A 19,950-nucleotide genomic window follows, 5' to 3' on the forward strand; every position below is an offset into this window, starting at 1 on the left:
ATCAGACTGTCCTTGGAGTTATTTACAGCAACTGTTGGCTGACATTTAGCAGGATTTTAACCAACATATAGTAATCCTATTTCACGCCAGCAGATGATGAGCAGGCCTGTCGTTACAGAGTCTGTTCAGCGCTCAGTGTTGTGTTAGCATGCAGGCTCTGTCCTCCAGAGCCACGCCATCCTCTCCAGCTCTCTGCTAGAAACAGGCCCTTGTGCTCCCGGCAGGCTCCTCCTGTTTCATTTACATCTTAAGCTTTTAGCTGATGCTTCATCCATAGCAGCATTTAGTGAGAGTAAGCAGTAGGAGTTCAACATCTGGTTCAAGGACACTTCACAGGACACACGGCTGCTACACAATTGAACCATAACTTTCCATTTATAGGACAGTCCCTTTAATGTTGGGCCACCTGGCTGCCTCATACAATGTTGTGTAATATCTTGATGTACTATTTTTTTTTACAAAGGATATATGATTAAATTATTCTTAAGCCAAGTTGGTGTTCACAGTTGCACCAGATGCCATGCAGTTGGGAGCTGAGGGTGACATCTCTTTAGAAGAAATCTATTTTTTATTTTTGAGTTAGATTTAAGACTTTTTTTAATACCACTCAGAATAAAGTTAAAGACAAAAAAACCCCATTACTTACACTACTTACTTTAATTACTTCAAGTTAGAGACAATTTTTCCCAAAATGTTAAAAAGGTAAATGATCTACTTCAAATGCTGAAAAAAAAGGAACTTTTTAACATGGAACACATGGAGATGAATGAACATATTACAGTAAAAAGTATTTTGTTTGGCTTGTCAAAGTGTAGTTGTTTCCTCTATCCTGATCTGTGTGATGTTAATATGGGAGGCATTCAGTAAATTAAAATTAAATAATTAAATTAAAAAATAGATATTACCAATATTTTTGAGATTTTACAATACATTTGATTTTTTTCCCCACAATATCCCACTTCCCATGTCTTAGCATTTTTAAGACTTTTGAAAGACTGATTTGAGACATTATAATACCAATTAAGGCCTTACTTTTAGATTAATGAATTTAATGACTTTTTAAGGATCTGCAGGAACCCTGCAAAACATCAGATTCAAAAACAGCATGTCTATCCTCAGAAACAGTAACCATGAAAAAAAAAAACAGGAAACCAGTTGTTTATTGGAAGACAATCTTGAGAGCAAAAATCCAACTGATAACATTGAATTAATTGAATATATGACATCATATACATCTCAATACAATAATAATACTGGCCTCAAAGGCCTCCAGCATTTCCCCAGTCGATACACTTGTGCACTTTTCCATTCAATCACTAGTCATAATTCAATGATTTAATCTTCCTCTCATAGTCTGCAGTTCTATCTCCGTGCCCAAAAAAGTGCTTCAGGCTGCAGCCTCTTAGTTTGGGCTGTCTGCAGTAGTTATGGCACTCAGCAGGTAACACAATATATCAGCTCAGCTCAGCTAAACTTTGTCCCTAGGTGCATTCAGTACTTACAACCATGCTACAAGATGTATTGCATTTGGTGCTATTGAATGCTTTGAGTAAAAATGACTATAAAAAAGACAAATGCATCCACAACATATAAAACCATGATTTAGCCCAGTAGCCCTCGACAGTGTGATTTCTGAGATGATATACAATATTTATTGTTAATGCCTTTTCCTTCAAATTATAGATATTTACAGGGTCTATGCTTCTGTTAGAAGAAAATAAAATTCACTTTGGGCATTAATGTTTGACTCAAATTTATGCCTGTCATATGCAGGCTGTCCTTAGTTTTGTCAGTTGGTTTAAAAAGTCCAGAACCACTAATGAAGCCTATTAAAAACTAACAATAACTCCGGTCAGTGCATATTACTGAAAATTCACTTCCAGGTGTTTTATTCTTTTACACATCTTAAAAGACATAACATGATACAGAATGAAATCATGTAGAAACATTTTGAGGATGAAGATAGAAACCCTATTCCCCCCACACACATAAGACAGAACAGTTTTGGCTGATCAAATCTCCATCCTTAAACCTAAAAACATCGCAGAGAAGTGGCACAGGAATTATGGCAACGTCACACTGAAATTTTGTCAAATTTAGATGGAGAAAGAGAAACAGTCCTCATGCTAAACTTGCATCATTTTGAATGTCTGCTTTGCAAAAAACAACCATTTTTCACAAAACTTGTATCACTGAGATGTTTGCAGCTCACGTCTCTTTTAAATCATCTCCGTCTTCTCTTGAAGAGACCAGGAGCCTGCGCCTCATCAGTTGTCCTGAGCCGAGGTTTAGGTGACAGCTCTTAAAAGTGACCTCTGATGTCATTGGTCCCAGTAAAGTTAGCCAGTTATCTACGGCTTCATGGTGTTCTTGATGGTCCACTTCTGTCCAGAGCAGGGCTGCAGAACCAGCAGGTGGCCGAAGAAAGCATTAGCCGGCACCACCTCCAGACAGCGTCCCGTGGCTCGATTTACGATTGAGTCATTCTGCAGGGCAGAAGGAGAGACAGTTTTACATAGGACCTGTGTACCACATGTGACCACATGTGACAAGACCCAGGCCTGGTGTGGACAGATATTTGACATGAAATCCTCTCAGATAATGTATTAATTATATTTTGTATATGTGAAAATGAAACAGGATTTTTTTAAACATTTTTAATGGCAAACTGTGATTATTTATGACATAGTATATTATGACCTTTTTTATGGCATACTATACGATCATTGTTTTATGACATAGTATATTATGACCTTTTTTATGGCATACTATACGATCATTGTTTTATGACATAGTATACTCTGACCTTTATTATGGCAAACTTTACTATAACCTTTTTTAAGGCATACTACACTATGACTACTTTATGACATACTTAACTATGGTTATGTCACACTATACCATGACCTTTTTTTATGACATGTTATCGCACTATTGCTGCTTCCCCAATCGCATACTTTGTGTTTTTACTTTTAGTAGGTTGGAATTTATGTTATATTTCATTTATAACGGTGACAGCAATATCTGTTCCTGGGTGCAGATGGCTCCTCCAAGGGCTTGAATGACTCATCTCATGGGCAAGGATGAGTCTCAAGCCTGCCAAATCCAGGTCTCTGGTCCTGAAGAAAAGTAGAGTGGCTGATTGGTTCCGCTTTACCGTGGGACGGACACCAATTCCAACGGTGACAGAAAGACTTGTCAAGAGCCTGGGGAAGATCTTTCACAGTTCCTTGAGGGATACAGCCACACTCCAACAAACCAAGAGCAGACTAACAACATGGCTCACTGCGATCGACAAGTCGCGGCTCCCAGGAAAATTCAAAAGCCTGGATGTACCAACATGGAGTCCTGCCGAGACTTGTCTGGCCCCTTCTTGTCTATGAGGTGCCCATGACCACTGTGGAGGTGCTGGAAAGAACCATCACCCAGTTTCTCCGGAGATGGTTGGGGCTCCCTCAGTCCCTGTGCAGTATTGCCCTGTATGGGCATTCCACTAACCTGCAGCTTCCCATCAGTTGCTTGTCAGAAGAATTCAAGGTCACATGTGCCAGGGAGGTCATGATGTACCAAGATTCCTCTGATATTAAAGTCGCCTCAGCAGGAATCCTTGTAAAGACCGTAAGGAAGTGGAAGGCACATGAAGCAGTTGACAGAGCGGAGGCACAGCTACAGCATAGCATTTTGGTCGGCAACTTGGCAGTGGGGCGGGCAGGACTAGGCAGTTTTCCCAAACCACGCTATGACAAAGCCAGAGGGAGGGAGAAGCGTCAACTGGTGCAGGATGAGATACGAGCAGAGGTGGAGGAAGACCGCCAGACCAAGATGGTCAGCATATCAACAAGGCGCCTGGACTAGGTGGGAGAATGCTGAACAGCGTAAGATCACCTGGTCAGAGCTCTGGAGAGCCGAACCTCAGAACATCAACTTTCTCATCCGGTCAGTTTACAACATTCTCCCCAGCCCAGCCAATCTGCATTGCTGGGGCTTGGTAGACACTCCAGCATGCCAACTGTGCCAGAAGAAAGGCACTTTGGAGCACATCCTCAGCTGCTGCTTGAAGGCACTGGGGGACAGGCAGTACCGCTGACGCCATGACCAGGTCCTTAGGGCCTTGGCAGATACCATCAGCAGAGCGATTCAAAACAGCAAGTACCAGCACACGCCCAAGCAGTCCATCACTTTCATCAGAGCCGAAGAGAAGGCACAACACCAGCCAAGCGCCTCCGGAGGGCTTCTTGTCACTGCACGGGACGGGCATCTCCAACTCGACCTGGGAAGGCAGCTCAAGTTCCCTGAACACATCTCAGCCACTTTGCTCCGCCCAGACATGGTGTTAACATCGGAGTCAACAAAGCCAGTGGTCCTAATGGAACATACAGTCCCCTGGGAAGACCAGATTGAAGAGGCCAACGAGCGGAAAAGGGCCAAATACACAGAACTGGTGATGGAGTGCAGGAACAATGGCTGGAAAGCCCGTGTCGAACCAATCGAGGTTGGGTGCTGCTGATTCACTGGCCAGTCATTATGTCAAACCCTCAAACTCCTTGGAGTAAAGGGTCACCTGTGCAAAAGAGCCATCAAAAACATCCTCGAGGCCACTGAAAGACCTGATGATGGCTGTGGATCCGGAGGGGGGATTATAACATATTATATTCTTGAAAGTAAAATTACATATGCACTTCTTTGTCGTTGTTTATTGTGTCATATTGTTGGTGGTTATCTTCATGATTATTTTGTTCACTTAAACAATTAATATTCCTTCTTTTACTATTCGACTGGTCATCAGTCACTTGAATTCGCTTTCATCCGTCATTACGCCCTCTGACAGCTGTCAGCGAGATGTCAAGCTGTCATCTGTTTGTGGCTCAGTTGATATGACGTATCTTCCGCTCTGCAGAGGACTGTGGGTCAGAATAGCCAGAAGAGCATGCTGGCTTGCATACTGCAAAATCTGACCAGAGGCAGTAGGACATCGAGGTATTTTTGGCATACTTCTTTTTACATGCTATGTATTGGGACATACTAAATCTATTTCAGGCATACTTAATAGTATGGTTGTATGGCAACTTGACCACAAGGTTAAAGTTAAGTCTTACTCACAAAAGAATGAAATTATGCTTTTCTTGTGAAGAAACAATATATTTCACCAAGGAAAACAGTTTTCTTTCTGCTTCTTACCTGAGAGAAATTCCATGTCTTCTGCTTCACATTGGTCACCTTCTCACAGTTGAGGAGCTGAGGAAACTGGCTGATCTGATCGTCCACCACACAGCGAGTTTCCTCCCCTGTGCTTCCCAGAGGACCCAGGAACAGCTGACCTTCTTTGGTGTAACGTCCTAACTGAGGAAAACACATAGACAGCACTCATACAACAGCCTGAGGGGGGTCGCAAACATGGCACATTGTGTTTACTGTTAATGTTGGTGATTTTCAACCAGCTTTGTTGTGTAACAATGTGGGTAGTATGTATAAGTGAACTGTAGTAAACTTCCCTCCATCTTAAAAGCACTCAGATCTCCCTGCTTTTTGGTTTTTGCTGGCTGTTGCTCCAACTACAGATTGTACCTCCACATTTTCGTACGCCCGCCATCATGGACACAGAGAGTATAGAAACGGATCAAGAGAGAGCCGCCCTTCTCTCGCTCCCTCAAACCAAACAGTTAAACTAAGTATTCATTCATTCATTTCCCTAACCACTTATTCTGTTAGGGGTCGCTGGGGGGCTGGAGCCTATCCCAGCTTATATTGGGCGAGAGGTGGGGTTCACCCTGGACAGGTCGCCAGACTATCACAGGGCTGACACATTGAGACACAACCATTCACATCTACAGGCAATTTAGAGTCACCAGTTAACCTAACCTGCATGTCTTTGGACTGTGGGAGGAAGCTGGAGTACCCAGAGTAACCCACACTGACACGGGGAGAACATGCAAACTCTGCACAGAGGGGCTCCCCCACCCCGGGTTGGAACCAGGAACCCTCTTGCTGTGAAGCGACAATGCTAACCACTGCACCAGTGCTGATTAAATATAGACTAAAACTCTGTTGCTGCGTTGCCCATTTCTCACCTAAAATGTCTCCAGAAAAATATTAAAGCTTATCCTTTAACTGTTATTTGAGATTGTTTGTTACCAGCTGGCTGCCATATTGTTACCTGTGGAAAAACAGCCCAGCTCCTGTTATGCCTGTTATGTTTATTTGTTCAGTGTGCCGCAATGCATTATGATATTTCCAGCAGTGAAACACTTGTTTAAATTTCCTACCACTTACCCAAATTTTTACAAGAAACTTAAATCTAGATACCACTTGTGGTTTTGTCTGAGGGATAAGTGAGAAATGCAACTTTGTAGAAAGGGTTATATTGCGCTGCACTCACTCTAACAGAACCGAAGTTTAGCTCTGCTAGCTTTTAGCATGCTCCCTGAAGCACCTGTTCACCACTGCGAGCTAGAAAGAGATGCCCTGCAGGCCAGAGGGCTGAGGAGCTGACACTGGTTGACTCGCTGCTTCAGCACAAAAAGTGCAACACTGAAACATTTTTATCCTGACAGCAGAACTCTCTCCTAAGAGGATTACAGCTGAGCCTTTGTGAGAAACACAGCTGTAAATCATGTCACTGGTGAGAAGCACTAATGAGTTGTGTGTGTTTTCAAGAGAGAAGCAAAGACATTGGTGAGAGATGCACTCTGTGGCTAACTGGCGGAGCCCCTCGTGTCTGTGTTGTACCTGAGGACCCCAACCATGGCAGGGGTGCAGGGTGGCCGTGTGGTTCTCCTTCAAACCCTGATCCATACACAGGTGGCTTGCTTTAGAGTTACGGGTCTGAAATCAAAGAGTTTCTGAAAATCACACTCAGTTTCACTTCTTTTGCACAGTGTATGAAGATTCCCAAACAGTATTTTGGTATTCTCAAAAAATCATGGCCACTATCAGCATTATTGCGTGTGGGTGCTATGAGCAAGGTAGAACACAAATTTAAAAAATCTAAACATTATTTCATTTCACTTTCCAGGCATGTATTAGTAAAATCCTTAAAAGTTTTAAGAAAGTCATGAAATTTTGTTGTGTGTATGGAATTAATTTCCATGGATAACCATGTAGTGTAACATAACGGTAAATTTTCTGACATAACACAGCTTTAACATGTACTGCTGCATGACATTATTTTGTTTGATATCACGTATGTGTCTTCATTTTCTCACTGCGTTTAGTCTTAGTGCAAACCATTGGCTGCTTACTAGGTGTTAGCATTTTTGGGGTTTCTCGGCATAGACCAATTTAAAAACAAACAAACAAACAAAGATGGTGAATAACTGTTTATTTCTTGTTATAGGCAGGCACATTCATGTATAAGTGCGCATGTGTACTGTATCTTCCCTCTCCTGACTGCCACGAAAATTCGAACACTGCCTACACACATATGTTGCAAAAGTGTTTTTCACACTTGCATCCAGAAATTGGTTTATAATGAAATGCATTAAACATACACTGATAGTACAACTGCCTCTGTTTCCTCTCATGCTTGAAAGCCAGTGCCAGACTGATATGAGTTCCTTAAAAGGATAATGTATTGACTGTGCCTGAACATGAACATAACTAATTGTGAGAGTGGAAAAGGTCGTTGTTTAATTTTCATATGTAATTAACATTTGGAGTAAACTACTACACAGTTCTAATTATGCATTTATAGGTTGTGAATGGCCTTGGACATTTAATTATAGGTCCTTGAAAAGTCATATAAGGGTTTGAAATTTTGTCCATGAAAATGTGTGGGAACCCTGCTTAGACGTACAAGCTTCTCTGTACGGTCTCTTTCTGCTTCATGTCAGTTTGAGTGTTGTCTCACCTCTCCGTAGAACAGCGTGTTGTTGTACCTCCTCATCTCTGGGTAAACATTGTCAAGGTACCACTCAAAGCTCTTACACTTTAGACTCTTCCTCAGTGCAACCCTCTGAGAGATGTCTCCGTAATCAATGCCATGGTTCTGCAAAGGCACAAAGAGTCATTAAGGGACGTCATTGCAATACAGAGGCATTTTTTCCACGTTAATACTTAAAATAATATAATTATATGATAATAATTTTAACATTTTTACTCAAATGTCCATTTTGCTTTTTTCTTTTGATTACTAGCACAATAATAATTAAAATAATTCCAAGTTTATAAAAGTTTGTACTTCACTTATTCAAAAGAGCTCATGTAGAGAATGATTTAATGCACAAAAAATTAATGCCAATAGTTCATGTGCAATAAACAACAGAGGAAGACCACAGTCGCTAGCAACATCCTCTCTGTAGGAGTTGTTGCCATAGCAACAGCCCTCTCTCACCTCCATTGGGATGTTCCAGGCCAGGTAGACAGTAGACTTGTACTCATCCATCCAGACCTCAGCCACACGTAGAGCGTTACGCCGTGTGTGAAAAGCTATGTTACTGTGGTAGGGTTTCTTCATCCGTGCGATATGAGCGACCCTGGAACAAGGCAGCACCTCCATACTGCCTCCACATAGCCATACCTGTAGGAAGATAGCATTAAAGAACAAGGGAATTAACTAGAGGGTAGCAATAATATTTGTTTTGCCACTAGAGGGCAGAGAATATGAAAACTAGCTAACAGATGGACAGCCACCACAAATATCCCTCACTTTTAATGTTGATTGATGGCTAACAGCAGACATTTATTTTTCTGATCACCTGATAAATCCTCTACGGATAAGTCAGCTCTCAGTAAAAACCTCCTGAACATCTGGATCTTTTGTTATAAGAGAAAAAAGGTGAGCACACATCTGCAGGTGCTGGGCCAGTGGCACGTCTGCAACAAGCTGCACTGAGTCTGAAACTGGGACTGATTTGTAACATGAAACTGCTTTATTCGGTGTTTTTAGTGCTTTAAATCACTTGGTCCATTTGTTTTGGAGAGGAGGAGACCTCTGCGATTGATGTGGCTCCTGGTAAAAACCTCCTGAACAATGAATGAATTCTAACAGGGAGAAGATTCAGCTAGTGGCAAACTGCAATCCTCACCCCTAGACACCACTAAATCCTACACACTGCTCCATTAAGTCCAGCATTCACTCTCTCTATAGCTCTGGTTTGGTCTCCACCAAGTCTGAGAAAAACATCTATCTCTCGATGGTCTAGCTTGAAGTACATGCCTGTGGTAGGTAATGAGTGGTAAGACTGAATTACATGTGCCATAAAATAAAAAGAGTTTGGTATTCCTTTTATGATTACAGCTAACAACATCCTCTAGCTCAAGGAAGGAATGCAAAACAGTAACTTTTGGCATCAAAAACGTAAATCTGACATTACAAAAGAACAGTGAAAAAGTTCCACTGGAAAAAAAACAAAACATAGATATTTAAAAAAATATTTAAATGTTTATATTTTTGCATTATGTTGTGTTATTTAAAAACAAACTTCTGTTTTTTTTTCTTTTCATGTCACTCTTTTTTTAGTTTTAATTTTTCTTTCACTCTTTTTCAGTTTCAACTTTCTGTCACTGTTTTGGTGTGAAGAGTGAGGGGTTTAAGGGTTTCAGGGAAGGACAGCGGGATTTACATATAATCTACATACTAGAGAGAACATCTCTTCTGGACTCAAAGTCCTCCAAGAGTGACATGAACAAAAATTCAGAAGATTGTCACTGAAAAACACATCAAAATGCAAAAAAAACCAACAACGATAAAATAAAATGTATTTTCAATTCCTGAGTTTTATTTTTCAGTTAAAACTTTTTTCAATGGTTATGGTTCATTTTTCAATGCCAAATTTTATTTTCAAAGCTTAATTTTAATGTCACTGTTCTAGCTCCATTATTCGGTAGAAATGTTTAATGCACTACTAGTTATATATGGTCCTTGAGAGATTTGGAAAATGTCTGACATTCTTCCATCTGCCTTTTAGCAAAAACAAGGAAACAACCCTGCAGAACAACAGACTCTCCGGTCTCTCAAAGTGTACAGCAACAAACTCCCCAACGTTCTCACTCCATGTGACCTATTTATCTCCATTGCCCTGCTGTGAGCTGCACACACAGGACTGGTCCTCCAGGACTTTTAATGGGGCCTCATTTATCAGCGGTGTCATGCTGCGGTGGCCACTGCTCCACTTAAACCTACAGGGTTAAAGAGGGAGCAGGAACAAGAAGAAACTGGGTGACACACAAACCTTGATGCCCAGTTCGATGTTTTCCCCTCCATAGACGTCCATGCCTGAGTCAAGCAGGCCGAGCTCGCCAAAGTAGTTGCGGTTGGCCACGAAGGAGCAGCCAATCATCGCAGGAGTCCTGCAATGATGAAACACAACAACATTTGTATGATTCTATATACAGTATACATGCAGATGTGTAGCATGTGAATCTGCACATTTTTGCACATGTGTAAACACAATGTATTTTCAAATCCACTTATCATCAGGGTTTATTTGGGATTTTTTTTATAAAATGGATGAAAATCAGAATAAACACGAATATCCTGGTGAAAATAAAGATCTTTTTTTCTTATTTGTAGTTTTCCTCTAATCATTTTTCCCAAATTGTAAACTTTTACTAAAGGGAGGACACAAAAGCTGCTTAAAACTACTGGATTATAGTATATTTAAATGAACATCATAAAGAACTTATAAAGAGAAGCCTGTGTGTCTTTATATGCAAATGCAAACAAGAATGTGCATCGTTGGAAATGTGTCTGTCCTTTTTAGCCAGCAAAGGCCGGTGCTGTCTACACCTTGTATTAACATGATCCTGGGTGATGGGATATAAAGTGTACAGCTCTAGTGTCGAGGCGTGAATGCACCAAATGCGTTCTCAATGCATCTTGAGATCTGATCACTCAGACCACATTCAGGTGTGGTCTGGGCCGCATGTGGCCACATTCTTTCAGAACCATGTACGCTGATGTGTCCAGGGCCACATTGAAAGATCATCTACACAGCAGACGTCCTTGCTTATCTGACATCCCACCACATAAGAAAACTTCCTTTCAATGCATTTACGCAGAGCTGAAGGACCATCTCTGGAGCTGCCCTACTCCCAGTGAACAGTCAGTTCAATGTCTGCCCAGTTAGCACAAGCTAACACGGCAGCTGTAAAACGGTCCCAAAAATCTTACACCAACCATAAAACGATGCGAACAGATATGTTTCACATGTTAATTTGCATAATAAGCGGGTAAGTAAGATATGATCACAGGTGGTCACTCGGGACACATGTGGAGACACATTCTAATGACAGATTTGTACAGACCAGCTGTGATCAGATCACTCAAGATGCATTTTAATACCACGTGTGAACATGCTAAAATATATGGGCGATTTCCATTGTTGCATTCTGTTTGTGCATAGCTTCATCTAAGTGTATGTTAACATAAATGAAGCTGACGTGCCTGATAGGAGCTGATGTGTCTCCATCATCCCACCACTGTTTGGGCGGGTTGATGTACATGCACCACAACTCCCAGTTGTAGCCATGGCCTGAGTTCTCGTAGCGTTCCACCTCGAACGTGTCGTGCTTGATGTTGTCGATGGAGGGTAGGATGATCCTCTTGTGGTCCTCTTTTATTCTGGTCAGAACTGGCTCGGCCCTGACAAAAGTGTAAACACATACGCATGTACACACTTTACAGACACAAACTAAAAGACAGAAGGCACAGAGCTTCACTCCAGATCTCCACTCTCTCACCTACTTCAGTCAGCTATAAGGTCCCTCAAGTTGTACCAGCTTTATTACTAATTCTATTTGATTCAGCTCAGTGCGGCTCTGCAGGGCATGTGTCTATTTATGCTGAGTGAACTGGGTTGTGTATCTACTCTAAAGTACACACTGAGTTTGAAAATGAGCAGGAGACCCACAAAAAGGTGTCAGTGGGACAAAGCAAAAATGTTGTAAACAGTCAACTGTTTACATCTGGAAATGTACTTTTATGAGCAGGCTTCTCAGCAATGTCTGATTTTATTGCTTGTTTGCAATCACGTGACTATTATGATGCATAAAATTCAGATGGAGGGTAGGAAATGTTAAATCCATATACTACCTGATCTGGAAACAGAGTTAAGTGATTACATAAAAGGGTTGGACGAACCTGCAGGCAGCAGGTATCATCAAAAAACTGAAACTCATGTTGGACATGATCCTTACAAAACAAAGACAAATGATTTTTCCCACAACTTCACCAATTTGCCCAGTGTGGACACGATCTTCATTACAAATGACAGCGTCCTCAAGACCTAATGTTCTATTGTAACTATTTTGTGTGTGGTATGCAGACATGGGGGAAAGTCACACATGTGCAAGTCACAAGCAAGTCTCAAGTCTTTACCTTCAAGTCTCAAGCAAGTCCCAAGTTAGTTGTGGTGAGAATCAAGCAAGTCAAGTCCCTGCTATAAGTCAAGCAAGTCAAGTTGAGTCATTGCTCAGGTCAAGCAAGTCACAAGTCAAGTCATATGTCACATACAGCAAACACCTCCTCACAATCCGCTAGCTACATGTCCTCTGAATATGCTGTGAAAAAGTCTGGTCTCTGTAGGCAGCCCAGGCTCCGCAAATGGCAACAAAAACATTTGGGTACAGGCTGCACCGACCAGCCAGTGCGAGACCAGCAAAAGCAAGCACACACACAGGACAGGGGAGGAGCTAGCTGGTTTTGTTTAGTTTTTTAATGTTTTTTAATGCTATAAACGTGCATTTACAATTTGATTAACAACTGTGTGAGCCAATCGGTGGGCTCACATTCAGTGGCGCTGCTCGTGATTGGTTGGACACCCGCAGAGATCGCTACTGCACAGATTCTGGCTCCAAATGACATCACCAAAGCAAGAAAGCAGGGTACAGTGGGGGTAAGTGGAGACGCGCTGTCCATCTATATATACAGTCTATGACTGCAACAGCCGTAGACAGTGTCATTCATAGGCATTTGTGCAGCGTTAGTAGTCTTTGCCTCCATCTGGACAGCATACCAATGTCTGATGTCATATGCTTTATGTTTTCTTTGTTATTTGATGAGTTATACACTATTATCAAAAGTTTGGATCGCTTGCCATAAAAGCTTGATGGGTCCAGTCAGATCTCTGAGGGGACTACTCAATATTTATGAATGGTCTTTGATGCTTTTAGGTTGTAGAAAGTCCTCTTAACAAACATGCTATTTTCTATGAAATCTTTGTGTTGTACATGTAGGTTAGTTTAGGGTTAGCACAGCTGGAACTGAATCAGTGAATATAAGCTGAACATACTGTGGACTAACAAATCAGTCTAAATCTCTCCAATCTAACCACTGAGTAGAGTGCATGGGAAAACACAGTAGCTCAATATTTAGTGCCCAGTTGCACCGTTGTGGTTCAGTAAAGATCAAAGGTCACTGACGCTTTTAAATTTAAAATCCAAGTTCATGGCTCAACACTGTGATTCATTTCAAAAGTGCAGTGTGTAGGACTTTGTAGCAGCTAGCAGTGAGGATTGCAGATTGCAACCACTTGAAACTTCTTCCATGTGCCAAGCGTGAATTCCCTGTTGATTTCCTCCAGTGTTCATTGTTCAGGAGGTTTTTACCAGGAGCCAAATTATACACAGGTACTCTCCAAAACAAACAGATTCTGTGATTTAAACCGCTAAAAACACTCAATAAATCAGTTTCATGTAAAAATATTACTGTGGTGGCTGACACAAAAACATGAATGGCCCTGTCTAGAGCCAGTGTTTGGTTTGTCTGGTCTGGGCTACTGTGGAAACATGACGGTGCAAAACGGTGGACTCCGTGGACAAGGACCTGTTCCCTATGTAGATACAAACAGCTCATTCCAAGGTAACAAAAACACTTATATTTAGGTGATTACAGACTATAGAAATCATACTTATTATATCTCATTTCTGCCCATAGATCCCCTTAAATCCTACACACTGAACCTTTAATACTTCTTTGTTGGGCCAAAAATAATTTAAATGTAAATAATACATTTGGTGTCTGTTTTTATCTCTATTAAAATACTTGTTATTGAAGGAAAGAAGAAAAAAATCAATATAACAGCTGATTCCAAACTTCTGAACAGCAGTGTTTGTCCTATGGTATCTTTTAATCCTGATTCTACAGGCTCAACCCTTCTCCTTCTCTCCTTATCTTATCCTTCAATGATTCTGTAAAGCACTCTGTAACAGTCTTTAAAAGTGATACACAGAGTGCACTATTGTAATGCTGTTACCTTATCGTGACTTGTAATTCAGTAGGTCTTACAATATTTGGTTCCGATATTCATAAATTTAGCCAAGTAAAGTTCACTTTACCCAAAAAGAGAGAGGGGGATCCTAAAATGTCAGACTTGCTCACCAGGATGGGGTGAACTCCACATGGGCGTCAAAAAATCCCGTCACCTCACCGGTGGCCACCTTCCAGCCCTCAATTCTGGCTCGGATCAGCCCCTCTCTCTTCTGGTTCCTGACAATCTTCACCAGGCCGGGGTAGCGCTTGTTCACGTACTCTTCCAGTGGTCCTTTCAGCTGCTCTGCAGTCCATATAACAAAGGTTACACACAGAACAAAACGGATGTCGGTTAGAGATCACAGCATCATCCTTCCTGCTGATGTGTCCATCAACAACGTATTACAGCACAATACAGTAGCTGACCTTGACCTTTGACCTCTCAAATCAAAGGGGTAAAAGAATAGGTAATTTCTCTAAAGCTCTCAGTGAAATGTTTTTGATTGATTTGCAAAATATTTTACAGAAGAAAAAAATGACTGAGTGCATCATTTCATAAACTGTAATGAACCAACAAAGAGGCACATTTAACACTTTTTAAAATTATTTCGTTTATTATTGGCAGCCAGAGGATTTCCAAAAGATAATTACAAACGCTTTACTACAAGCCTAATCTGATAATTATAAACCACAACACTATTAAGTACTTGAAGGAAATTAATGAATGGAAAATAAATAAGCCCACACAACAAACAAAAGACTAGTAACACACACTCAGCAGAGTGCAGATCTCCACCCAGCTTCTCGCAGCCTCGCAGCCACTCCAGACAATTCTTTTAATTCCAGCAGACGCTCCAGAAGCTCCCAGAAGGTAAGAAAAATATGTGCCTCGTCTATTTTTGACTGAGCCGTGGCAAGACTGGACTTTGAATGGTATTAACTTTGTCTGTATGCCACAGCAAAACAAAGTAGGACATAACAATAAACACAAACAATTGCCTCAAATTTGTTTTGTCTCTGAAATGTGCTACTTAAATAAAACGTGCCTTGCCCAAAACAGATAGAAACAGTTTAACTACAGAGCCTGCTTACTTACTTGTGGTAGAAATATAAATATCAAGAAAAATTGACCAAATCAATAAAATCTGTAAGTTTACAAAAGTGGGAAGACAAAACACTCCACTTCTGAAACACTCCTGGTGTGGTATGACGCCAAAGGAAAAGAACAAAATCAGGTTGCAGCCGGACTGCAGAGAGCTGCGACCAGTGGCACTGTCCCTTCCCCACAGTCAAGATGGTGGCAAAGATAACAAAAACAAGGACTAATTCATCTTAGAATGTGCCTAATTTTAGTGGATCATAACCACTGGTGTAATCCAGTGGTTCCCAAACTTTTTTCATATGTTACACGCGCCCGGATCCTTGCCATACATATTTTAAAAATGTTCTATACTAATGTACTTATTTATTTTAAATAAAGGAATACGATTTTAAAATAACCCTTAAATGTATTTGTTTTTGACACATAAATGAATTAAATTTTGACATATAATGAATTAAAATTATTAAACCCCTTAAAATCAAGAGGGCTTCGTGACCCCCATGGCTCTTTAGCTGGTTAGCTGCGGCCAGACAGATACACAACTTACACTTGCACACACACGACCAAATGCATGATCCCCTCCAGACATATGCCTGGTGGAGATCAAAAAACAAAACAAAACAAAACAAGACAGCCATCTCTGTTATCTGAGCAAATATTTTACCTCACTTTTGTTTTGCTGTCCCAAAGTCATACTTTGACCAATTAGTTCCCAAATAAAAAGAAATTGAATTAATTTATTAATTCAATTAAATCGCAGTGGAAATATCGCAAAATCTATCGAGTTTTTCACCAGCATTACCTGCTGCTACCAAAGAGAACTATACACATTACAAAACAAGTGGAAGGAATGGCAGTATTCAAGATAAAGTATTTAAAATTAAAAAAATAAAAAACTGAAAAAAAATGCACGTGTCTCGTGTAGTCTTGACGTTGGGGTTTTATAAAGTCAGTCCACCTTGATCATATACTGGTGAATTTATCTTGGTGTGGGGATATGTCAGTTTCTTCATTGTATATATTTGATGAACTATGTCTGTCCAGTCCTCAGTCAATGGGGCCTGGGGCTTCAGCCACTTATGAGTTATCGCCTTTTTTTTTTTTACATGCAGCCAGCAGAGTTGTCATCACAGTTCTATCTTTGGAGTTTATCTCTTGTGGAATATTGCATAAGTACAAGGACAGTGGTACTGAATACCTCCTCTAAAGTCTGATGGATATTCTTCCAGTAAGCTGCCAGGACAGGGTAAAACCAAAATATATGATAATGGTTTGCATTGTTGGCCTGCCATTGCCTCCAACGACATTTAACACTTTTAATTGTTTAATTACAGTTAATCATAGCGATTAACTATGATGATACAGCGATATTTACAGCAGCCAGACTCTGGTGTTGGTACACTGTCTGGGTCATTACCAAAGGAGTGCAGGTGTATGATGCTGGTTTGGCGCAGGAGAGAGAAGCATGCATGTTTACAGTTTGTGTTTCCCAGCAGCACTGGTGGTCAGACCTCTTACTGGCAGTGATGCTGTGTGACGGGGTGAACGTGCAGCGAGCTGTTGCTCCTGTACCTACAGGTATTCAAACACACCAGCCGTTGCTCACACTGGAGCTGCCAAGTGGCCGGCAGTTACCTGATCCAAGTTTCTATTAATACATGGAGAAGAGCTGCACTGATGTGACATATTAATAAGATGATATTCAATAAATGCATTTTACAGATATATATTAACTCATTGTGCAAAAAAAAAAAACATTATTGCTTCAAAATGCTTCATAATTAGGGGCCGGGCAGCCTAAGCTAAGATTGCCTCAGCTGCAAAAACAGGCCAATTGTCCTGATGGTGGCGCTACAGCAAGCCTCTAAAGTTCAAAATTTTGAAAAACAAATCAACCATATGTGCTACAGATTTGCAACTTTCACCAAACTGTAGCCCCAATACTGAAGAAACTTTTGTACACTTAAACCTATTGCAAATTATGAAGTTCATCACTCTGTTTTTTTCAAAAACTGTAAAACTTATTAAACCTCTCTCCTCCCACAATTTTTGCTCAATTGACACCAAACTTGCTACAGAGCATCTTCACACTGTCCTATACAAATGATCCACACAGATTTTTGATTTATTGAAAACTGAGCCTACAGTGCATCAAATTGTTTGACTGTAAATGGTACTGTAAACATATACTTGCAAATTCTTGCTAAATAAATCTTCAATGTTCATTAAAAAATGGTGGATGATGTGTGGAAAATATCAGAATTTTCTCTCAAAAACTGAATTTTTTACAGCATTTTGAACTTCGCTCTAATGTGAACAATTGGAGTCAATGCAAAAATGGCATTTTTAAACATCAGTTTTTCACTTATGGAGCAAATCAATCATTGTTACAAACAAATTATCAACATCTCTATGCTGTCTAGATGCAATATATGTGTATTCTCGGATTTTTGTCTTAATAACTGAATTTTTTACAGCATTTTGAAATCTGCCTTTACACACTAACAGCTGCTGTCTTGCACACAGGTGACTGGCTTAGTCAATTTGTGAAGCTACATGTGACATTTTTGTTTGATAAATAGCTCAGTGAGATAGAGGGTGGTTCTTGGTGTTGAAGATTGTGAGTTCAAGCCTCAGCTCGTGCAACATTTCCATATGAGAAATCTACCCAAACTTTTCATGAAGGTCCAGTCTCATGCCAGATATCCTCAACTGGAAACACAAGACAATAGTCCTGATGGTGGCGCTACAGCAGCCTCTAAATTTCAAAACTTTGAAAATTCATAACAAATCAACCATATGTGCTACAGCTTTGGAATTTTCACTTTGAAATGTGCTTTTCCATGGCATGGACGGCTGCTGTCTGGCACCCTGATGCTTGGCTTAGTCAATCTGTGAAACCACACATGAACTATCACTTGCCAATTAGCTCAGTGAGATAGAAGACGGACCTCAGTCTCAGAAGTTGTGAGTTCAAGCCTCAGCTAAAGCAGAATGGACGTTCTAATGTGAAAGTCCTATGCTCAGGCATCACGCTATGTGGATTAGAGACTACCAAGGTTAAAATAATTATGATCCAGGCAGTTTTGCAGAGAGACAAATACTCTTTATCAACACTTTTCCCTGTTATCCCTTGTCTCTTTTCCCTGTTTATTTGGCTTAGCTATCAGTCAATATGCAGAGTCTATCCAATAGCTACTTTTACATTTTAAAAACTGTTTTCATCTTTGTCCCCATGGATAATGTTTAGCTTTAAGCTAGATCAGGCCAGTTTGTTCATAATTGCTAGCAGTTAATGTTATTTTTACTTTCTTGTTCTTGAGTTTTTTCTTTCCTTTGTATATTATGAGTCTGACCACTTCAGTCACTCATCCACAAGTTGAAGGGCATGCCATAATTATATGATGTACCTTCTATGTTGTGATATGCTTTGTTTTAGTGTGTGTGTTGCTCAGAATTGCCTAATTTTGCCTAAAATTGCCCGGCCCCAACCATTGCTGCGCAGCAGTTATAATATTTCCCTTTATTACTCTGCATCTAGAAACACAATGTTTTATAATTGAAGTACAACAGTACATGGTATAACAGCTTATATTTTTCTGCTTTTACCTCTTAGCATGCTGTCTGTAGCAAAAGAACCCAGTAGCTGCAAACAGCAGCAGCAGCAGAGCAGGAATAGTTGAATAAAGGATGTAGGAAACATACAGGGTGTTGTCTGAGAGAGAGACTGCAAAGGAAAGAATATTACTAAGCATGACGTCTTTTAAGAGGACTTTAAAATGTTGACCTTTATTCTTGAATAGTTAGGGCATTTCACAATACTGTAACTACTTTAAAGTCCAGTGTGTAGGATGTTGGGGCATCTTTTGGCAAAACATATTTTCATTAGGTTATACTCACCTGGAAATAAGAATTTTGTTTTTGTTGCCTTAAAATGAGCCGTTAAAGCCATAGTTGGTAACGCTGGAGAGCTAGCAAGATTTGAAAGCGGCACCTCCTCTAAGCTCCACCCCCTGCTCCCCCTCCCGTCAGTGCTCCGTCCAAAGCCTTGGCCCCACACAAACTTTAACGCGCATCCTGCAGTAGGAGTCAGCAGCAGAGCAGAGGAGAGCCGAGTAAAATAACAAATCCCCCCCAAAGCAAACAAATAATTACCTGTCCAACAGAAAGACAGCAACCTCTGCATTACTTTTCAGGCCCTTCAGCTCCCTCAGTTGTCTCCACTGTTCAAAAGCTGGACTGCTGTTGATGTCTGGTTTGTCCTCTCGCTTTATCCAAAGCCTTTCTCGTCGCAGCGTTTTCTGCCTCTGACTTTCTTTTCTCAGCCTGTTTAGTGGGGTGAGCCGTTACAAGTAACACTGAAAGTGGTACTTTTGGCTGCATTTTCTCTGCCATTGTGCAGCCAACTCCTGCTTATTCAGTATTTCTGCTGAGGAGTGTGCTGAATATTTCCGGCAACAGTGACATGTGATGAGTACGCGCAGGGAGGAGGGAGGGAGGGACGGAGGGGGGCTCAGGCAATACGAGACATGAAGGCATCTGATTGGTTCTTTCTATTTGCACCGAATAGCAGGGATTGGTCAGAGTTTTTACAGGCCTGCAGCTGCCACAGAGGTCGGATTTTTTTCATTCCTTTTTCTGAACACATTATGTATTGACT

At 40.8% G+C, this 19,950-nt stretch overlaps 1 protein-coding gene across 1 annotated transcript in view; it reads right to left on the reverse strand.

The window, feature by feature from the left end:
- Window positions 1-1,144: 1,144 nt before the first annotated feature.
- Window positions 1,145-19,950, reverse strand: part of galnt17 (polypeptide N-acetylgalactosaminyltransferase 17) — a 37,113-nt gene continuing 18,307 nt past the window's right edge. The window contains exons 5-12 of the mRNA XM_033632362.2: window positions 14,318-14,492; window positions 11,384-11,581; window positions 10,170-10,287; window positions 8,330-8,515; window positions 7,847-7,984; window positions 6,727-6,822; window positions 5,179-5,340; window positions 1,145-2,486 (exon numbers count right to left, since the gene is read on the reverse strand). Coding sequence (XP_033488253.1) covers window positions 2,352-2,486; window positions 5,179-5,340; window positions 6,727-6,822; window positions 7,847-7,984; window positions 8,330-8,515; window positions 10,170-10,287; window positions 11,384-11,581; window positions 14,318-14,492 — 1,208 coding nt within the window. The 3' untranslated portion in view covers window positions 1,145-2,351. The remainder of the gene's footprint in view (window positions 2,487-5,178; window positions 5,341-6,726; window positions 6,823-7,846; window positions 7,985-8,329; window positions 8,516-10,169; window positions 10,288-11,383; window positions 11,582-14,317; window positions 14,493-19,950) is intronic.

The sequence above is a fragment of the Epinephelus lanceolatus genome, chromosome 4, assembly GCF_041903045.1.
Source record: "Epinephelus lanceolatus isolate andai-2023 chromosome 4, ASM4190304v1, whole genome shotgun sequence".
In the NCBI taxonomy this organism is placed as follows: domain Eukaryota; kingdom Metazoa; phylum Chordata; class Actinopteri; order Perciformes; family Serranidae; genus Epinephelus; species Epinephelus lanceolatus.